Source organism: Parambassis ranga, chromosome 10, assembly GCF_900634625.1.
Source record: "Parambassis ranga chromosome 10, fParRan2.1, whole genome shotgun sequence".
In the NCBI taxonomy this organism is placed as follows: domain Eukaryota; kingdom Metazoa; phylum Chordata; class Actinopteri; family Ambassidae; genus Parambassis; species Parambassis ranga.
In genome coordinates this window covers 19,032,563-19,050,597 of record NC_041031.1, presented here as the reverse complement: position 1 = coordinate 19,050,597, position 18,035 = coordinate 19,032,563, and the positions used below count along the sequence as shown (strand labels likewise).

The 18,035-nt window shown below is 41.7% G+C and overlaps 1 protein-coding gene across 1 annotated transcript in view; it reads left to right on the top strand.

Moving 5' to 3' along the window:
* The window catches only part of LOC114442562 (teneurin-3), a 113,940-nt gene that overhangs the window by 49,994 nt on the left and 45,911 nt on the right, over positions 1-18,035 (top strand). The window contains exons 4-10 of the mRNA XM_028416251.1: positions 351-589; positions 7,459-7,584; positions 9,325-9,539; positions 12,962-13,172; positions 14,180-14,281; positions 14,639-14,833; positions 15,886-16,086. Of these exons, the coding sequence (XP_028272052.1) occupies positions 351-589; positions 7,459-7,584; positions 9,325-9,539; positions 12,962-13,172; positions 14,180-14,281; positions 14,639-14,833; positions 15,886-16,086 (1,289 nt within the window). The remainder of the gene's footprint in view (positions 1-350; positions 590-7,458; positions 7,585-9,324; positions 9,540-12,961; positions 13,173-14,179; positions 14,282-14,638; positions 14,834-15,885; positions 16,087-18,035) is intronic.

Sequence of the window (18,035 nt, the reverse complement as noted above, 5' to 3'; positions counted from 1 at the left end):
CTAAGTAGTGGCAAGAGTGGCAACAAGGCTTAATTCATTTACTTAAGAGCTTTTCATGTGGGGTTTAAAAGTTAATAGGACGATCACTCCGTAGTGCATTTGATTAAACCCTCTTAATTACCCCAGGTATAATGGGCTATTAGCAAAGGCCCTGTAGTAAAAGGGCAAGTGGGAGATGATTGTTTTTATGAGGTACTTTTTGTTCACCTTTTCCAATGTCAGGATTATACTTGATATTAGATTATAACCCAGTTCCTCCTGGACTATGTTACACATGGGATTGTTGGGAACTTTCAATTATTTACAGAATGTCCAGCTAACATTTTGGAAACATCTTTATCTCTCTGCAGGCACTTTCTCTTTAAAACGGGCACAGGGACGACACCTTTCTTCGGTGCAGCAGCTCCTGGTTACACCATGGCAACTGGGACTGTTTATTCCACACCTGCGCGCCCTTTGCCCAGGAACAGCCTGTCCAGAGGGGCTTTCAAGTTCAAGAAGTCACCTAAACATTGCTCCTGGAAGTGCACCGCCCTGATCGCTGTGGGCATCGCTGTGGTGCTGTCCATCATTCTCTGCTACTGCATAGGTAAGGGTGTAAAGGCTTTAAAATAAGAATATTTGATCTCTTCTCATTGTGACTTGCACTATAAAGACTTCACCCTGACTTGTAGATTTAATTTTTTTGACCCCTCCTTTCAAAGCCTCTGTTTCTGTCTCACTTGTAGACACACACCAGTGTGCTCTTTCTTTTATCTCTTTTCTTACTTTTACCGCACGTTTCTCCTTCTACTCTTCATCAGTACGGTTGAAGACACATTAGCCTCATCAGTTCAGGGCCACACTCCTGCTAGCCATTCACCTGCAGCTGCCTCTCAAACCTGCGCCTCTAATTGAAAACAGTTTGGAGACTGTTCTAATCTTATCTGTAAGCGGCTCACATTACCAGATACTTTTTAGACCGTGATTCCCTTTAAATCTCTGGAATACCAGTAAAGAGAGCTTTGTCGTCCCTGCTTTCACAAACACACGTGTTATTAGCTAGACAAAACGTCTGAGTGGAGCTGTCACCAAAACAAACCAGTGTGTTTCCATTTTAGGGAAGAAAATTCTGGCTCCATTATCTGCAATGGCATTAGACAATCTTTACACGCTATTCAGTCAAATGGAACAAATGATAGACAAGTCTGCTGACAGTGAATAGAGCTGGCATGCCTTTAAATCAGTGTGAGGTTTGATCTCTACCGGGGAGTATTTCTATTTCACTGCATCCTCCTTTTTTTTTGCGGCAAATGCAGATGTCTTGATATGATTCAGTGGAATCTGTCTGACTAAGCTCTCAGTCAGATATGCAGACGCGGCGGCCCCCAGTACACTTTTTCCAACAAGACATTCCAGCCTGTCTTCTTTTGAGAGAGGGCTGTGCATCATCCCGACACTTCTGATCCCCTAGTTCACAGAACGACAGCACCCCTTCATGTCCTCGGGAGGGTTTCTTGCTAAAACACGGGTGTGGAGGGGAGAGGTTGAAATGGCACAGATGGCAACATCAGAATGATACACAAGGAGAGGAGCTGTGCTTTTGTAACAAAAGGAAACAGTTCCAAAAACCTTTGAAATTTAAAGAAGACCTTGGTCCACAAAGCCTTTGTTATAGTAGGACCAGAACTCCGCTTATTCTGTCAAACAGGAAGTGCTTTTATCTCTTCAAGGAAGATAAACTAATACTCATGCTCTACCACCCCCCCTCTGGGCATTATTTCCTATGAGAAGCCTTCTGAGTGTTTCTCTGTTGTTGTTGTTGTTTTTTTATAGTGTGTGTCAAAGCTGACTTCTTGCTAACCTTTAGAATCTTGACCACAGCAATAAACCCGTACAGATTAATCTCTCTGCATGCCCTCCCTTGTCATCCAAGCCCTTAATCTTTACACTGTGCCTTTCTCCCCGAGCGGATATATAAGTATTCATCCAGCTTGGAGGCAGGGGAAATGTGACACAGTTGTATAAGGAGAAATATGGCGATGTTGGGCAGATCCTATAACCCGTGTTTTATTGCTGAATAGAGAGGGAAGTGCTTTCTTGAAGGAGAGGTCATAAATGTGCTATATCAATATTCATAATTCTTTATTGACTTAACTGTTTTGTTACTTGTTGTGGTTCATGAGCTTAAATTAGAATAAATGTGTGCCGTATTTTACCTTTGCTCCGCTGTGTGCAGGAATTAGTACCGTAGCTATTTTTTTGTGTTTCTGTGCTTGTAGCAGATATGCTCCGTTTACAGAGGAGTCATTTGTTCAGCTGCTGTCACTAACAGTTGTAGCAGATTGGATTCATTTACAACATTTTAATCCCAACAATCAGCAACTTGTTTAATTGTAGACCTGTCACATGTTTAGGAATTGTATTTTTGGCATCATTCCAGAGTGCATGCTGGGGTTTTTCAGCTCGCTGGGTGCGTAGGAGTGTGTGTGTGTGTGTGTTAAACAGATGCAGCCCTCTGCCACTTGCCTCAGGTGTCTGAGACTGTTTCCACCACTTCCTCCCTCTTTCATCCACCGCCAATTCACCTGCCAGGTGCAATGACTCATATAGCAGCAATGTGCACTCATATTCTTTAATACTTTTCCTACTGTCAGAACGCACAGTGCCATTAGTACAAAGACGAGCTCAAAGACAAACACAAGCACAGCTGCATCTGGTGCATGTTAACATGGGCCGCATTTGAAATGTACTCCCCCATATTGTTTGGTTTCTGTTTCCTTCCCTTGCTCAGGTTAGGATTATGTACGCAACACATATAATGTTTTGGAATTAATTTGAAGTCTTCAGCAGCAGAACAGTCATGAAAAAAAAACTGGACCCTGGCTAACCGACAACAGCAGCTCTTGCAATTCAAATGAGACAAACCTGCTGAGGTGAGGCTTTCCTGTTCCAGCTCTGCAAACTGGCCTGATTGGAAGGATTTCAGCGATTGTTCAGATATAGGGAGGCCAATCAGGACCGGATCCAGCTTTGATGCTCTGATTTCATGCGCCGAAGGCATGTGGATTTTCTAGGAAGTGGCACTTTTAAATTGAACTGCCTAAACAAATCCAAAATGTGGACAGAGTCCTCTCTGACCATGCCTAATTAAGTTGTTTAGAAAGAGAGGACGGTGCACTTCATTTGTGCAATATTTTTTCTTCAAATGTCAGACAAATACGGGAACAAGTGTCTTTAAATGAAGCATGAACTGTTGCTTTGTAAAGTGCATCTTACCTGCGGTGAAATTTGGATGATTAGAGTGAAGTGACTTTTGGTTTTTAACAAGGCTATAACAATTACCAGAGCAGAGTGGATGGTACAGCTGCCTCCACTCGTCAGTGCTGTGACTGGTCCTCATACTAATAATTTGTAGAACCCCCCAGAGATTAATACAAGGAGACACTGAGCTTACGTTAAATGCCACAAGACCAAAAAACACAAAACAGTTGAAGACTCTATCCCAGAGAACAGCAGCATCTTAGCTAAGCTGTAAGCTGTGCTGTACAGCGTCTGCTCTGGAGATATTTCTGGATTGATGTCCAGGAAAAAAAAAAACATTGTTTATCTCAGTAATTTTGAGGCTACTGAGCTCCAAGTTGTTGTTGGCACTCCGGGTGTCCAGATGGGCCACCTTTCTCTCTGGTAAATGGACTAATTATTCTCGGTAATGATAGCCATCTGAAAAATGTCACCTGCATATTTGAACAAGAAATGCTCAAGAAGTTTGTTTTCTCCGGTTGCTTGACTTGAGAAATTAGCAAAGACCTTTCATCTGCAGCACAGTTGTGTTTCACTGGGAACATCACTACCGAGAATCATTTGAACAAGATGGGGGAATTAGCTGTGAGAGCAGCCAGCAGGATTTTCTTGAGGCCATTTTTCAGGTTTGTGATTCTGTGCACTAAATTACACGTGAAAGTCAGAGCTCAAACAAACATGTTGTGAACTTACAAATTCCGCCTGCCATTCATCGCCAGTGTAGATGTACCACAGGGCAAATGTGGACATCAGTGATTAGAGGTGAGCTTTTCCAGCTTCTTGCTCAGGAAGAGAATTGCTCATGGCCCATAAATATTAATTGAACTGGCCTGGGCTGCAAGGAATAACTTATGCAAATTCATAAATTGAGGGCTATTCACCTCAAAGCAATTTGTTGATGAGGTAAGTGGGGATTCAGACCCCAGTGCAGTAAGAGTACTGAAGAGGGGAAGGCTCTCGGCCTTTCTGTCTTGCCTCTGATACACAAGGGCTCGCACACGAGTTTCATTCTGGTGGAGGGTCAGGATTCTAGTGGACAGCAGTGCAGAGTGGAGAGTCTTCACACCTATCATGTTAAAGGAATTAGTCTCTGCAATCAGGAACCCGGTCAGAGAGAAGGACTTGTATCAAACATCCTTGAATATTCTCTGTACGTTACAATAATATTCACTTTTAGCCATGTCCAAAGAAAGTCTGGTTTTAAATCAGCTAGCTTGATCATTGATTAATTGGTCCACTGCTATGTACCAGACAAATCAATCATGACTATTCACAGGTTTTTATAAAGACTGCGAATAAAGTTTAGTGGAAAGATCTTTCAAGAGTTGTTAGTCAGTATCACCATGTTGCTTGTGCCTGACTCTGCCTAACTCCCAGCTAATCCAAAAACAGGCAAGGAGATGGCACATAGACATAAAAAAGATAGGATTCTTAAAATTGACAGTAAGCTTATTGCATTTTCAGCTTTATGGCATCACTGTAGCTGGTTGGTTTTTAGTGTATTGTCTGTCATTCAGCCTGTTCTTCCAGAGTTCTGCCTCAGCATTAAAAGGCTTCATTTTCCCAAATACTTAATGCACATTTTATAAATACAAGTTTAGGTGGGTAACAGATAATGCCACCTTTTATTCTTTAGGTAATACCTTAACCTGCTTTAATTCCATGCTGTCAGTCATTTTTCAAGGGTAGGTGTCTCTTTCTTTCTTTTCTGGCAGAGGGGGTTTCACTTTGGGTTAATGCTCCATGTCCTCGGTTGATCCTGGCAATTTGGGACTCAGCTTAGCAGACCGTGATTCCTTGGGATTCTCTTCTCAGTAAAAGCCACCAACATGTTAGTCTTAGAACTGAAAATATTTATCCATGAGAGTGTGTACTGTGTGTTTGGATTTAGGTATGAAGAGAAATGAGAATATTCTGGATTTATTTTATTTGGTTAAACTAGTGCAAAAAGCAACTCACCCAAACAACTTCGCCTTCATCACTTGGCGTCCTTGGGTCCTTGCTGTTATTATACACCTGCTGTCATAACTGTGTACCCCAAGCAAAGCTAAACCGAGGCCATCCTGTAACAACACAGACCAACAAGTGCATTGAAATTCACACAGCAGCTGGCTTGACCATGGTTTTGCAATGCAGGAGCTTGAAAACCTGAACTCTTGGTTTTCACTTAACTGCTGCAGCCAGCATCCAAACCTGCTTCATGTGTCTTTCACACAGCCTTCATTTTTTTTTGCAATAGTCCCACTTCAAATACAGAGAGCTCTGTGTGAATACGCTAACACATCGCATGTGACACATCAAACCTCTGATTGTGTAACACTGGCCAGCCTTTTGTTTCCACTGAGGCTTCAATACTCCAGCTTTGTTTGTTTTTTTTTGTGAGCAAAGGCAGGTCATCACAGCAGCATTAAAGTTCAGCAGCACCGGGCGGCTACAAAGGGGCAGTAGGGAAGTTTCTTAGTGAGATGTTATTGCCATCATCCAGTGGTTGTTTTTAGGTGAGCCGGGGTTGCTGGTAACTGCAAACTTTTGACAGCGCTTGGGGCGGCCTCCTAACAGCTTGAGGCTCCATGCTGTTGCCTGACTGCTGTGAAGTGTAACAAAAAAAAACAAACAACTTTTAGCCGAACAACTTCAACCTCTACACCGCACTTACTCTGGTCCCCAGCAACACATCCACAATGTGTGAAGTAAATCAGATGTAGAGAAAAGTGAATAACAGATGCACACACACGCAGAGATTGTTTGCTTTATTAGTGAGACGTCGTAAAAAATTCAGAAATGGTATCAACAGCAATAGGAACTCCCACTGATGTGGCAAATACGGAGGGAAAAACAGAAACAAATGTGCACAGATTTCACAGGTTTTCACGTTGGGAGGTGCTCTGCGAGAAAAGTCAGACTTGTCAAAAATATTGATGAACCAGTCAGAGAGTATTTCTGCTACTGGTGATGTTGCTACGATGCTGGTTTACTTCCAGGGAAACCCAAAATGGATTCTGACACTCTGAGTTAACGTGCTGGGCACCACGTTATCACTCACAGTGTTAAATCTGCATTATTTAACTGAAATTCAAAGCCGCCCTGCACCTGTTCATTTGATCCACCAAGGACAAGGCAGTGTGCAGTCTCACTAAACCGATGCCAAGTATTTCCACGAGAAGCCTTTTAACAAAACACACACCCTATTTTTTTTTCTTTTTTTTTACAAAGCATCTATTGATGCACTGTCCATGCTAGTTTTCCATCTCTCTTTTGGTCTGCTTCACATTTGATATTCTCTCTGGCCCCACATCCACCTCTCAAGTTATTTGCTGCAGTCGATATCCATCTTCCCAGCGAGCGACGGGTGTTGGAGAAAAGTTCCTCCCGCAGATCAAATGGTCGGAAATCAAGATGCTTCCTCAGCATGTTCCCTGGATGGTGACTTTGAAGGAGATTGGCCCTCTTGCTGCGCTCACAGAAGCACCTCACTTTCCCAAAAACATCAAGAACACAGTTTGATTACATCCAATATTGTGACAATAAAGCAGGTTGTCTGAATGAAAGCCAGACACAGTTTAGTTATGTAAGAGAACTAGAGGAGTGTTGCAGCGTCTTACCCTCTCACTTCCCACTCCTGCTGTGAGTGTCTGTCTCAATACACTGCCTCCTACTTTCTTAAAAGTCTCTTCCTCCCTCTGTCACATGTAGCTGCATCTGTGTCCTTCCTGCTTTTGTATTGGATTCGAAGAGTTTAGGACTTCTCCAGTGTAACTCGTCTGTTTGTCTGAAGTGTCAGAATAGAATGTCTGCCTGCTGCTCTCTTTGATACAGTAGCTGTTTGTGTGCAGACACTTTAAACCGTTAATGAACAACGCTCCCCAAGGAAACATGCCACAGCAACAGGGTTCCTAAGTATTGATTGAAAAGACTTTGTCCTGCCTGTATCAGTGCTGTGTTAACACAAAAGCCACCCATGGCAGAACGGCCACTGAAAACAGAATTTCAATCCGAATGCTGGAATTTAATTTGTTGTTATTTTCCTGTCTGCATTGGATCCGTCCGTTCTGCACTCCCACTGGTCTTTTTTTGTGCTTAAGTGGCTTGATTGTTTTTGTGCGACTATTTTTCTTATTTGTTTATCCATTTCTGCAAGCCCACGCAGTTTTTTTTTTCTCTCTGTGTTTTTCTCAGCAATGCACCTTTTCGGCCTCAATTGGCACCTCCAGGAGTTGGAAAACCAGCCGGCTTTTGAAAATGGAGGAGTTGGGAAAACAGGGCCCACTCAGTCCAGCATAGTGACGGCTCTGGCTGCTGATGGTGAGGAAATAAGAATAACAATAAATCCTTTTTTTGGCTTTATTTTATCTTTGAATTTCAGTTTAAGAAAGGTTTTTGTTATTTCATTGTATTGTAAATATGCTATCGTGTTTTCACAGTTGCCCTTTTTTTCGTTTAGTTAAAAATACGACAGCACTTCTGGCAGAAGCAAGGTGTTGACTTGTCTAGTTTTCTCATATGCTGAGATTTAGATTAAAACATTCCAAATGTGAGGATTTGAAGATTTTATATATATATATATATTTTCAAACAGCTCGCTGAATAATTTCTATTCTCCCAAATGCCTTCCCTCAATGATTGAACTTTACTGTAACTTATGTTGTACAGCAGTGAAGCAAAAAGTAAAGAATTATCCAACACGTGCCCTCTTGCACTCAGATTGGGGAGTGAGTGACTGTAGACCATTCAGAAACTTTAAATACTCTCAGAAAATAAGGCCGTGTGATTAAAGCTCTTTGAAATGAGATGCTGAGTAATAAAAAGCTGATTGGGATCTTCAAAGCACCACAAATACAAATGAATACAATCGAGGAAAGGTTCAAAAGACAAATTACAACAGCAAACCTTAGGGATACATGTATACTTCAATGGCCGGGCTTCACAATTTATTGAGATCTTTCACCTTTTGAATATTAATTGAGTGATTCCAGACAGCTTTGTACTCCCTAATCATAATCTCGGACCATTGTGTATTCATCAACAAGCAGGCGGGCCATCACGGCTCACCTTTATAGCAAAAGCCATCAAATTAATCTCTAAGCACACTGCAGTGTTTAGAATGCACAGCCATGAAAGCATTAATTGAGTTGAGGAGGCCAGGCAAAAGCTCAATTGTTTAAACTCAACCAGATTTAAATCCTCATAAGTACTGCTAATTAAGATGGCATGAGGCAGGTTTTGGACTGTTTAAAGGCAATCAATAGCCAGCTATTATTCTCCCCAGAGGTAAACTTGGCTTCCAGTCTTCACTTTGACTGAAGCTGAAGTGACAGGCAATGGCCTCATTACACACACAACACTGAGGCATACAAACAGTGGAGGTCTGGCACAAACAGATATCCTCACAGCTACAGTAAACACACACACACACAGTTCTTTATGGTGCAGGATATCTCTGCCGCATTCCTTCCTTAACAGAGCTTTAGCTGGAGAGGACATGAATCGTGTCCTGTTGTCCATATAATAATGGCACCTTGCAGACTAGAGGCTTTGATGTGACCATGAGCCATGTTAAAACTCGTCCAACTCTCCCATCTTTGAAACTGAGAGAGAAGATTTAAGAACATCATTCGGCAAATTGTTTTTGATTTACAGTCACTGGTTAGCGGCTCAGTATATCTGACAGATTCTATTTAGACCTTATCTGATATGAAGCCTTATTTTATGAGTCACCAGGACCAAAGAATAGGTGTGAGATGCGGCCTGTTAGTCTTATAAAAAGGCAATTATATCTGTTCATTTTTCAGCGAGCAGTGTATCACGGACCAGAGGAAACCATTACTTTTAATCCTGTCTTTCCTGGTCACTGCTCATTTGGAAGAGATGTAACTCTCTTATTATTATGTCCCCACTTGAATAAAGGAATAAAATTACCCTGGAAAGCACAAGACATAATGCAACATTTACAGACATCCGTTAGATCTGAGGTCTGAAGTGTTTCAGCTGGATGACGATGGATATTACCTTCTGTATTCATTCTGTCATCTCTCTGTCTTGCAGGAAGGACTAGTGTGCTTCACCAGGAGAACAACTCCATCGATACCGGACAGGTTGATATCGGGAAGAAGGTGGGGCAGAGCGTCCCGCCCGGGGTGTTCTGGCGTTCTCAACTAAACATGGAGCAGCCGCGCTTCCTCAAGTTCAACATCTCGGTACAGAAGAACGCACTGATAGGGGTCTATGGACGAAAGGGACTGGCACCGTCACACACTCAGGTACAGGATCCTTGCTGTGTAACCTTTTGCATTTGAAAAGTCACAAACATTGCACACGAAGATTTGTTGCATCATCTGGAGGTAAACTAATAAGTTCAGGTTGGCCACCATAACATAGAATATATAGATGTACTTCCTGACATAGGACAGTCTGTTATGTTTGTGTGAACAGAAAATATCATATTGGCCGACAGCATCTTAACATGGGACTGATAAAGCCGCAAAATCCCACAGCAGAGCTGGGAGAGCTATCAGTCAGGAGTGTTTTGTTTCTTTATGAGGGCGTGACAGGTGTGTGTGGGGGTCTTTTAGACCCTTGTAGCTGTTAAATGCTCCATTGTCAACATATGTTGCAGTGCATTGCTTTATAGAGCTTTTTCACTACAAACTGCTGCCTGATAAAAGCACTGAGACTGAACCAAGACAATGAAGTTAGTGGCCTGTGGAATGTCTCAGTAAACCTGTGGCTTTAACAGCTGCAGCTGTTAATAATAATAATAATAATAATAATAATAATAACAATTATCTGCTATTTCAGACATATATATTTCATAATAAACATAATCAGTGTGATCAGTTGCCAGTATAGGACATTGGTTACAGCAGATGAATGGATGTAAAGAGTGATGCTTGTCTGAGAAATTCAGGTAGTGGAATCAGAGCTGTCACAAGGGAACTGGTCGTATGGTGTCAATTATAGGGTTACTTATCTGCCCACATTAGTTCACTCCGTTTAAATTTTCAACATTTGTGCATTTGCAAATTAGAACTTAGTTTCCATTTTCTCCACTCAGAATGGATTCGCCTTTGTGTGGGCATAGGCAGCTTTCACTCGCACTAAATGCCTGCCATTTGCAAATTGAAGTGTTTCCAAAATGTGTCACTTGAATGACATTTCTGGGCATCCGAATGTCCGATGGCTGGCGATGGTGATGGAAGCACTCAGACAATGGCTATTTTTCCACCACACTTGACTGCAAAAGCTCTTAGCTTCACCTTCTCGACATTCTCCCTTAGTAAAGATGGGCTTCACTCAAGTGTAGACGGTCCGGGGCCGCTCTTTGATGGAAGAGAGTCAGATGCAAGTGACAATAGGTGAGCTGGATTGCACTTTCAAGGTGAAAAAAAAGGAAAATCAAAGACCAAAGGGTACTAATTAACAAGACACTACTTTTATGTCTCAAGCTATTGTTGTGCAGACACTCAAGCTTGTCAATGCTGGACGCTGTGTCCATTGTGGCCGCTTCTAAATTGCATTCTGTTCAGGTAGTGGGGGCACAAATCAATACATTTACTTAACTGAGCATGAAAGACCCCAATGAGAGATATTGACTGTTCATCGTATTCACAGCCCAGAAGACAAGACAGCATTTAAGTGCAACAGCCTTTTCCACCTTTCTCAAATACAGACTTCCTCCATCTGCTATTGAGTGTCTGTCTGTGCTGATACAAACCAGACAAGTTAGAAACTTTTTTAGCTGTTTTGTGTGTTTTTTTTTCTTAAGAACTTCCACTCACTTGTACCAGACTGAGTTCACTCAATCTAAAAGGTTGGAGAATTTACAGGCTCTGAGCATCCCTCCTCTGTCCATGGGGCATCCAGCAGGCTCTCCACGCTCTCCTGACTGCTATTCACTGCCATTGTTGGATTGGGATGAGTTGGGGGCGGCTTTCACACCAGCTAATCGAGATGTATGCACTTGGCCAGGAGGTTTTAGGGGCTTGTGAGATGAACTGTTTTATTACCCCCCACCCCCCCACCATCATCACCACCACACACACACACACACACACACACACACACTTTAAGTCAACAACACAAAGAAGGTCCACCAGGTTAATATCCCCACAGTGCCCTCCTGAGCTGCTCACAGGGGGCTTAAATCACAGTGTTGACTTCACCTGCTCCTCGCTTAATGCTCTCGTTCTTGTTGGTTTGAGAGTCAGCTGAAAAGGTGCTTGGGTCCACGTTTGTCACATTCCAGAGCATTAAACCTTTTTTTTTTAAATGTATGTTTTGGTCTTTTAAACATTTGCAGTTCTGTCTGACATCATTTATTTATTAATGCAGGCGTTTTCATTGATCTACTGTGTTTTAATTTTTTAGAATCAGAAGAAAATATTTTGTGAAACATCTTGCTGAGGTGCAGATGTATCAGCTTTTATCAGATATATACTGGGTAGATAACACTATTGACTCTATACTGCAGTAACAATCTTCCAGCTGAAGAAATGATTCACTTAAAGATTATTCTGTTCTCACATATTTTGTGATATTTGCTGGTATTATAGGAACAGTGTGTCATTACATCTTGAAAACATATAGGTTTAAATTTGGAAACACCTCGGTTGGATGTCATTCAGAAATCAATGCCTTAAACCGTTGATCAAAGCCTTCTGCAAACAGCCTCATCACTGGATTTAAATGGAAGTAGCTACAGTTCCAATCTGTATGCATCACGCTGCTGTGCAGCCCACAGACTATAGGATCAGTACATCTAACAACTGTGTTAGCCAGAAGAGGAGGGGAGGAGGGGGGGGGGGGGGGGCTACATGTCCTCTGCAGTGTATAGAGCCTGTTTGGGGGATTGTTGGTGTGTGTGTGTGTTTGTTTTTTGTGGTTCTCTGCACCCTTCAGCTTCAGTCAAAATGAGGTTCAGGTGTTGAGCAGGTGCACTGAGAGCAGATGCCCCGCTTTACTCGATTCACTTGGCAGGAATGACTCGTTACTCCTTGTTTACCCTGTAAATCAATGTTTTTTTGGAAAAAAAGAAAAACATTTACACACATACTATTTTTCTCTTTCCAGCATAGGAATGCCTGATGGCAGTATTTATTTATTTATTATTCAATCTGTATTTAATTGACTATATAGTATAGATATATATCCAAGGGGATAGAAGAGCCTGTCAATCAAATCTACCAATATACTTACTTTTAATATAAAATATGATGTATATGTATATATTCCATGTCATTTGCACCGTGGTCTAATGCTTTTTATTAGTATTTCGTTTGAATTTTAAATGTCGCCATCCACACACTACAGTATCGACATTAATTTACCAGATTGTCATCGTGTCTGTGAGCGCACTCCCATCAGAGTTAAAAATGTATTTTTGGAACATTTTTGAACATTTGCCTCAGAGTCATATCAGCTCCATCAGTATACAAACACCCCTCCAAACAACATCAAATAACTGTCAAAGGAAAAATCAACACTTATAATACTTGAATATTTGCTGTGTACACAAACCTGCTCAGGCTGCTTTGCAATTTGTTTACACAAAGCATCCAATATTATATAAAAAAAAGAAACTTTTTGAACTGCGAGTGATGTGGAATGTGTGGTTTAAAGAGACTGACATTAAAATAAAATTCACTTACATGATGTGGAATCTGTTCTGTTTGTGTTTGTGCAGTACGACTTTGTGGAGCTATTGGATGGCAGCAGGCTCATCGCCAAGGAGCATCGGACTCTGAGTGAACCGGACACGAGGGCCCGGCTGGATCACCCTGTGGCTGTCCACCAAGCTGGATTCATCCAGTACCTGGACTCAGGGGTGTGGCACTTTGCATTTTATAACGATGGGCGAAGCGTGGAGCTTGTGTCCTACAACACCATCATCCAGGGTACGAGGACACACATCTGCCTGGCTGGTTAATGAGAGTGATTGGAATGATGTGTAATGACATGTTTGGAAGACTTTAATTCCTATAAACAGCTGCGCCTGCATGAAAAAGTAGATTAAATTGTTGGAAAACGTGTCTACCACACAAGCAAGTGGGGCTTTTTTAAAGTTGGAGCGACCCAGGAGGCAGAGGGTTTTCATTGGAGAGTAGTTTATTATTGTGCTCAACACTATAATACCAGACCATGCACCGCATTGATCCTTCCCTCCTAACAACCTCTTCAGTGTTCTGAAGTCTGTGAAATTTCCTTGTGGGTTTTGAGGTAGGAAAAAACACTAAGGTTAACGTTTTTCTTTTGCTATTTCCTTCGGGGAGTTGCATTGATCCGTCCCTACGAATATGAAGGTATCGATGTGTGAGGTCAAAATTGCTCGGGTCCAACACTGGCTCGATGAACATCCAATACAGGCTAGAGTAATAACAAAAAAGTTGGTTGATCAAAATGAGGGTGCAGGTCTTTCGGGGGGTGCCCTTTATGAGCGATGGTCTGTTGAATGAACACCAGATCTGTCGGTAGGATATGTCAGATTAACTTCAACTCAGAGAGGATTTGAGCTGTAAACACTCAGGAGATTGCATGGCTTGTGTGGGCATGATCAGTCATTCAAGAGGGTTGGAGCAGCAGAAGAGACAGGAGGAAAAAGGAAAATGTGTCAAGGAAATTTGGTCTAATTTAAAATGCTTGTGCGGCTTTTAGTTAACATGGCTTAGACGGGAACAGTCGGGCTGCAGCGTGCTGTTATGGAGGCTTAGACCTTAGTGGCACATGCACAAATAGCTGTAAATGTATGCCATGCCTGATAGAAGCGCTGCAGATAAGAGATGCTTAGACATCCTGCATTCATGCAGCTGGTAGCTTAGCTGTCTTTTTTTGTATTTCATAAACTGTATTGTTGTCAAATATAAGAGAAATGGATGTGCAATAATATGAACTGTTGTATTCACAGACTCGGTGACAGAGTGCACGCACAACTGCTACGGAAACGGAGAGTGTGTGGCGGGGTCGTGCCACTGTTTCCCAGGATTCATAGGGCCATACTGCTCCAGAGGTAATTACTCTGCTTTTATAATCATCTTAAAGGGTCAGTACACCAAATGTATAATTGTATGCTGCATTTAACTACATGTACATTCAGATGCAGTTCTGCAAATGGCCACCGGGGGAGGCACCAACATTTTTTTTTAGTATTACAGTTTTGGCCTCTATAAGATGATTTATCTGTTAATGACAGTTGCTAAAAGCTAATACGCTGACTGTGAATGATTTCTCTATGCCACATGTGTAGTTGTGCGTCTAGCTTATCCTAGCATGTTAGCTTAGCAAAGACATCCCTTCATTTTCTTGTCTACAAAGCAAAAATAGATGCTCCATGTACCTGATACGCTGTTTATGTATCTCCCCACAGCCGCCTGTCCAGTGCTGTGCAGCGGTAACGGCCAGTACACCAGGGGACGCTGTCAGTGCTACAGCGGCTGGAAGGGCACCGAATGTGACGTTCCCGCCTCCCAGTGTATCGATCCTCAGTGCGGGGGACACGGCCTGTGCGTGGCGGGAAACTGTGTGTGCAACACGGGCCACAAAGGCACCAACTGTGAACAAGGTAACCTGAAAATGAACAAGACAAAAAAAAAAAAAAAAAAAAAAGCAAACTCTTCCCCTCTGGAGTCAAAGCTGCGTGATGCTCTGGGGGAATCGACACAGACCATTGGTGAAACAATCGGCGTTTTCGACTCCACCGAGCGGATAATGCTTTGGATGTTGTTATTGATAGCGTGTGTATAAATTAACTCCCTCTTCAGGGTAGAAGCTGGAACAGATTGTGCGCAGTGCCCATTGATGCAGTCACCTATTGGAAGACTCCACAGATGAAGACACCTGTTAAAATCGATCAGTCACTGGCATCTCTTCCTGCGTTTAGAAAGCACTGTTCCTTCTTTCTTGTCAACCTGTTCCACTTCCCCCTTCACTTCACTGTATATAATTTTATTGATCTCCCTGCAGACAAAAGGCGATTATCATCTCAGATTTACATGTGGGAGCTGTTGACCTTACATGTTGAGTTCACCTATTTTGCAGTGTTTTTGAACTTATATGAGATCATTTGTAGTTTGCATGGTTTGATGAATTAGTTCAGGTAGAAAAAAAAAATCTTTATTAGCATACAAGTACAGAGATGCACAGAGTAATCAGGTCTAAAAATGCTGTTGCAAATTATCCCTTGTTAGTAATGGGTTGATTATGTTGGTCATAATTGGCAATTATTAACCTAGATCAGCAAGTTGATCTGTGAATTGTTAATAGTAATTGATTATATCTGTCTAGACACTAATTGTGCTGCTTTTCCTAGTGCCTATAATGGAGCATAATTATGCTGTCAGTATGTTGGAAGCACCCTATAATATAGCGTAGAGGAGCTAGTTGAACATAGGGTGGAAAATTACTGCCGGCCACCAGCAAACCCTGGAAAGAAAGAAAGAAAAAAATTCAGCTGTGGCTCACCAGCCATCATCTGGCACTTGAGCGCTTCCACTCGTAGAAAATGATTTTTGGCTGGTAGCAGACTCGGAAGTGGCCGGGGTAAATAAGTAGGTTTGATATCCTGTCCAGAAGTGGTAAACTGACATCGCTGTCATCCGCGCTGTGTGTCTTCAGTGGACTGTGTGGACCCGACGTGCTCCGGTCACGGAGCCTGTCATCACGGTGAGTGCCACTGTAACCCGGGCTGGGGAGGGATCAGCTGTGAGATCCTGAAGAGCACTTGTCCAGAGCAGTGCTCCAGTCATGGCACGTTCAACACCGAGTCCGGAACCTGTGTCTGCGAAGACAACTGGACAGGGGCCGACTGCTCAATAGGTCAGTTTCTATTTTTTTTTCCCCATCATTTAAAGGCGTTGTTGTTGTTGATGTTATTTCTTGTCAGCCTGGCTTACATTTTACTTTATTTTGCAGTATTAAAAAAAAAACTTTATTTAATATAAAATGTCAGAAAATAGAAAAACAAAAACACTTTCCTCTGTCTCAATGTGACATTTTCACATTGCTTATTTTGGCAAAAATAATAAATTGGAAAAAAAAATCAGCAGATTAAAAATGTGAAAAGCTGAAATTTTACTTTAACTACAAAAACAGATTTTTAGAATAGCTGCTGAGTACTTTTCTCTTGATTGAGACACAAAGGACAGCTACAAAGCCGCCGGCTTTTTTTAGATATCATTAGCACAGCGTTGTTTGTACTGCACACAGAAGTTATGGCAAACCGTGCACTCACATCTATATTATTTCTTACAGTTTTTTTTTTCTTTTTTTTATGGATAAAGTTTCTGTAACAAGTAATTGGCACCATATTTTTTCTGTATTTATTCCAAACAATCTCCCCTCTTGCTGTGCACAGACACTGCAGACATCAGGTGTCCAAGACAACAGATGCACGAGCCTTTATTAGCAGGCTGTAAGTTGAAATAAAGGATCTGCCTCATACAGTGCGCTTCAGCATGTCCACATGTGGACGTCTTATTGAAAAAAATTATTTAACTTATAGATATATGAAAGTGAGGTGATGTATCATTTCTATTTTTAAAAATAATATAACTTAGAGGACATTACGGAACCATTTATTTTCCTAAATTAAAATGCCACCGTTTCAATCATAAATCGGTGTTTTGCAGTTTTCCCCTCAGAGTTAAGCATGAAGGAAACTAAATGTTATTCATTTGTGATGTCCTGCTGATTCATAGTGTGACTGCAGCAGGCATGATGAATGGGGGCCTGACTGACTGAAGTTTTTCATCTTGTGAGCTATATGCATACATGTCGCAGCACTGGCAGCACTGTGTTTTATGAGTTACATTTTTTTACATAGATCACCTTGAGTGAAGTTTTCCAACACTTTTTGCTGTCACATTGGACACCCGAATGTTTATGTATATCATCGTCAGACTCTGCTCCTCGCCCTCAGTGCCGCCTGAGGCCCGTCCCAGGACACTTTAAGTAAATAACTCTCTGAGCGGTGCATCTTCTTCCCCTCATGTTAGACTAAGGGCAGACTGCATTGACTCACTATGCAATCATGTAGTGCAAAGGGGCATAATGTGATGCTACGGTCCACAGCTAGCTGGTTAGCATGCAAATATCTGTTAACATTAGCTGTTAATGAGTTTGTGTTAATGATCAATGTCACAAATTGTGGCTTTAAATATGTCAGGAATGCACTGTAGTGCTTAAGAAAGTCTGATTATGAGTAAGAACGTAATCTGAACTGACTGCAGGAAACAACATCTGATAGCTGAGAGTCACTCATGCCTAAAGTCCAAACAAAAGGACCGAGGACAAACTGTAGTTCAGGCACATTGTTACTGTTTTTAGAGAGATATAATGTGAATGCCTGTGACAGTATTGTGACATGCAGTTAAATGAAAATACAATACTTATGTTTGGAACAAAATAAATCAAACTGTGGGTGTTATCACACCTTCAGAGTTGGATAAGGCTATAAACAGAGCATATGTTTACAGAAAAAACGTGTTACTTTTATGACACCTGGACCTTTTTACTTAAACAAAATAAGACAAATTTGGAAAAAAATGGACTTATAGATTTGTTTATAAGATTTTTCCAGTGTTTTTTTAGCAGCTTTATAGGTTTTGTTTTGTTTTTTTTTAGTAGAGAAGAGATCATTTTGTGTTCCCATCTGCTCGCAGCTGAACCTCTTCATTTGTTACCAGGCTTGTTTTCAGAGGGTTTGTCTTTCGACACGGGTAGGTGACATGTTAGTTCAAAGGCTGGCCCCTCCCATCTGTTATCTG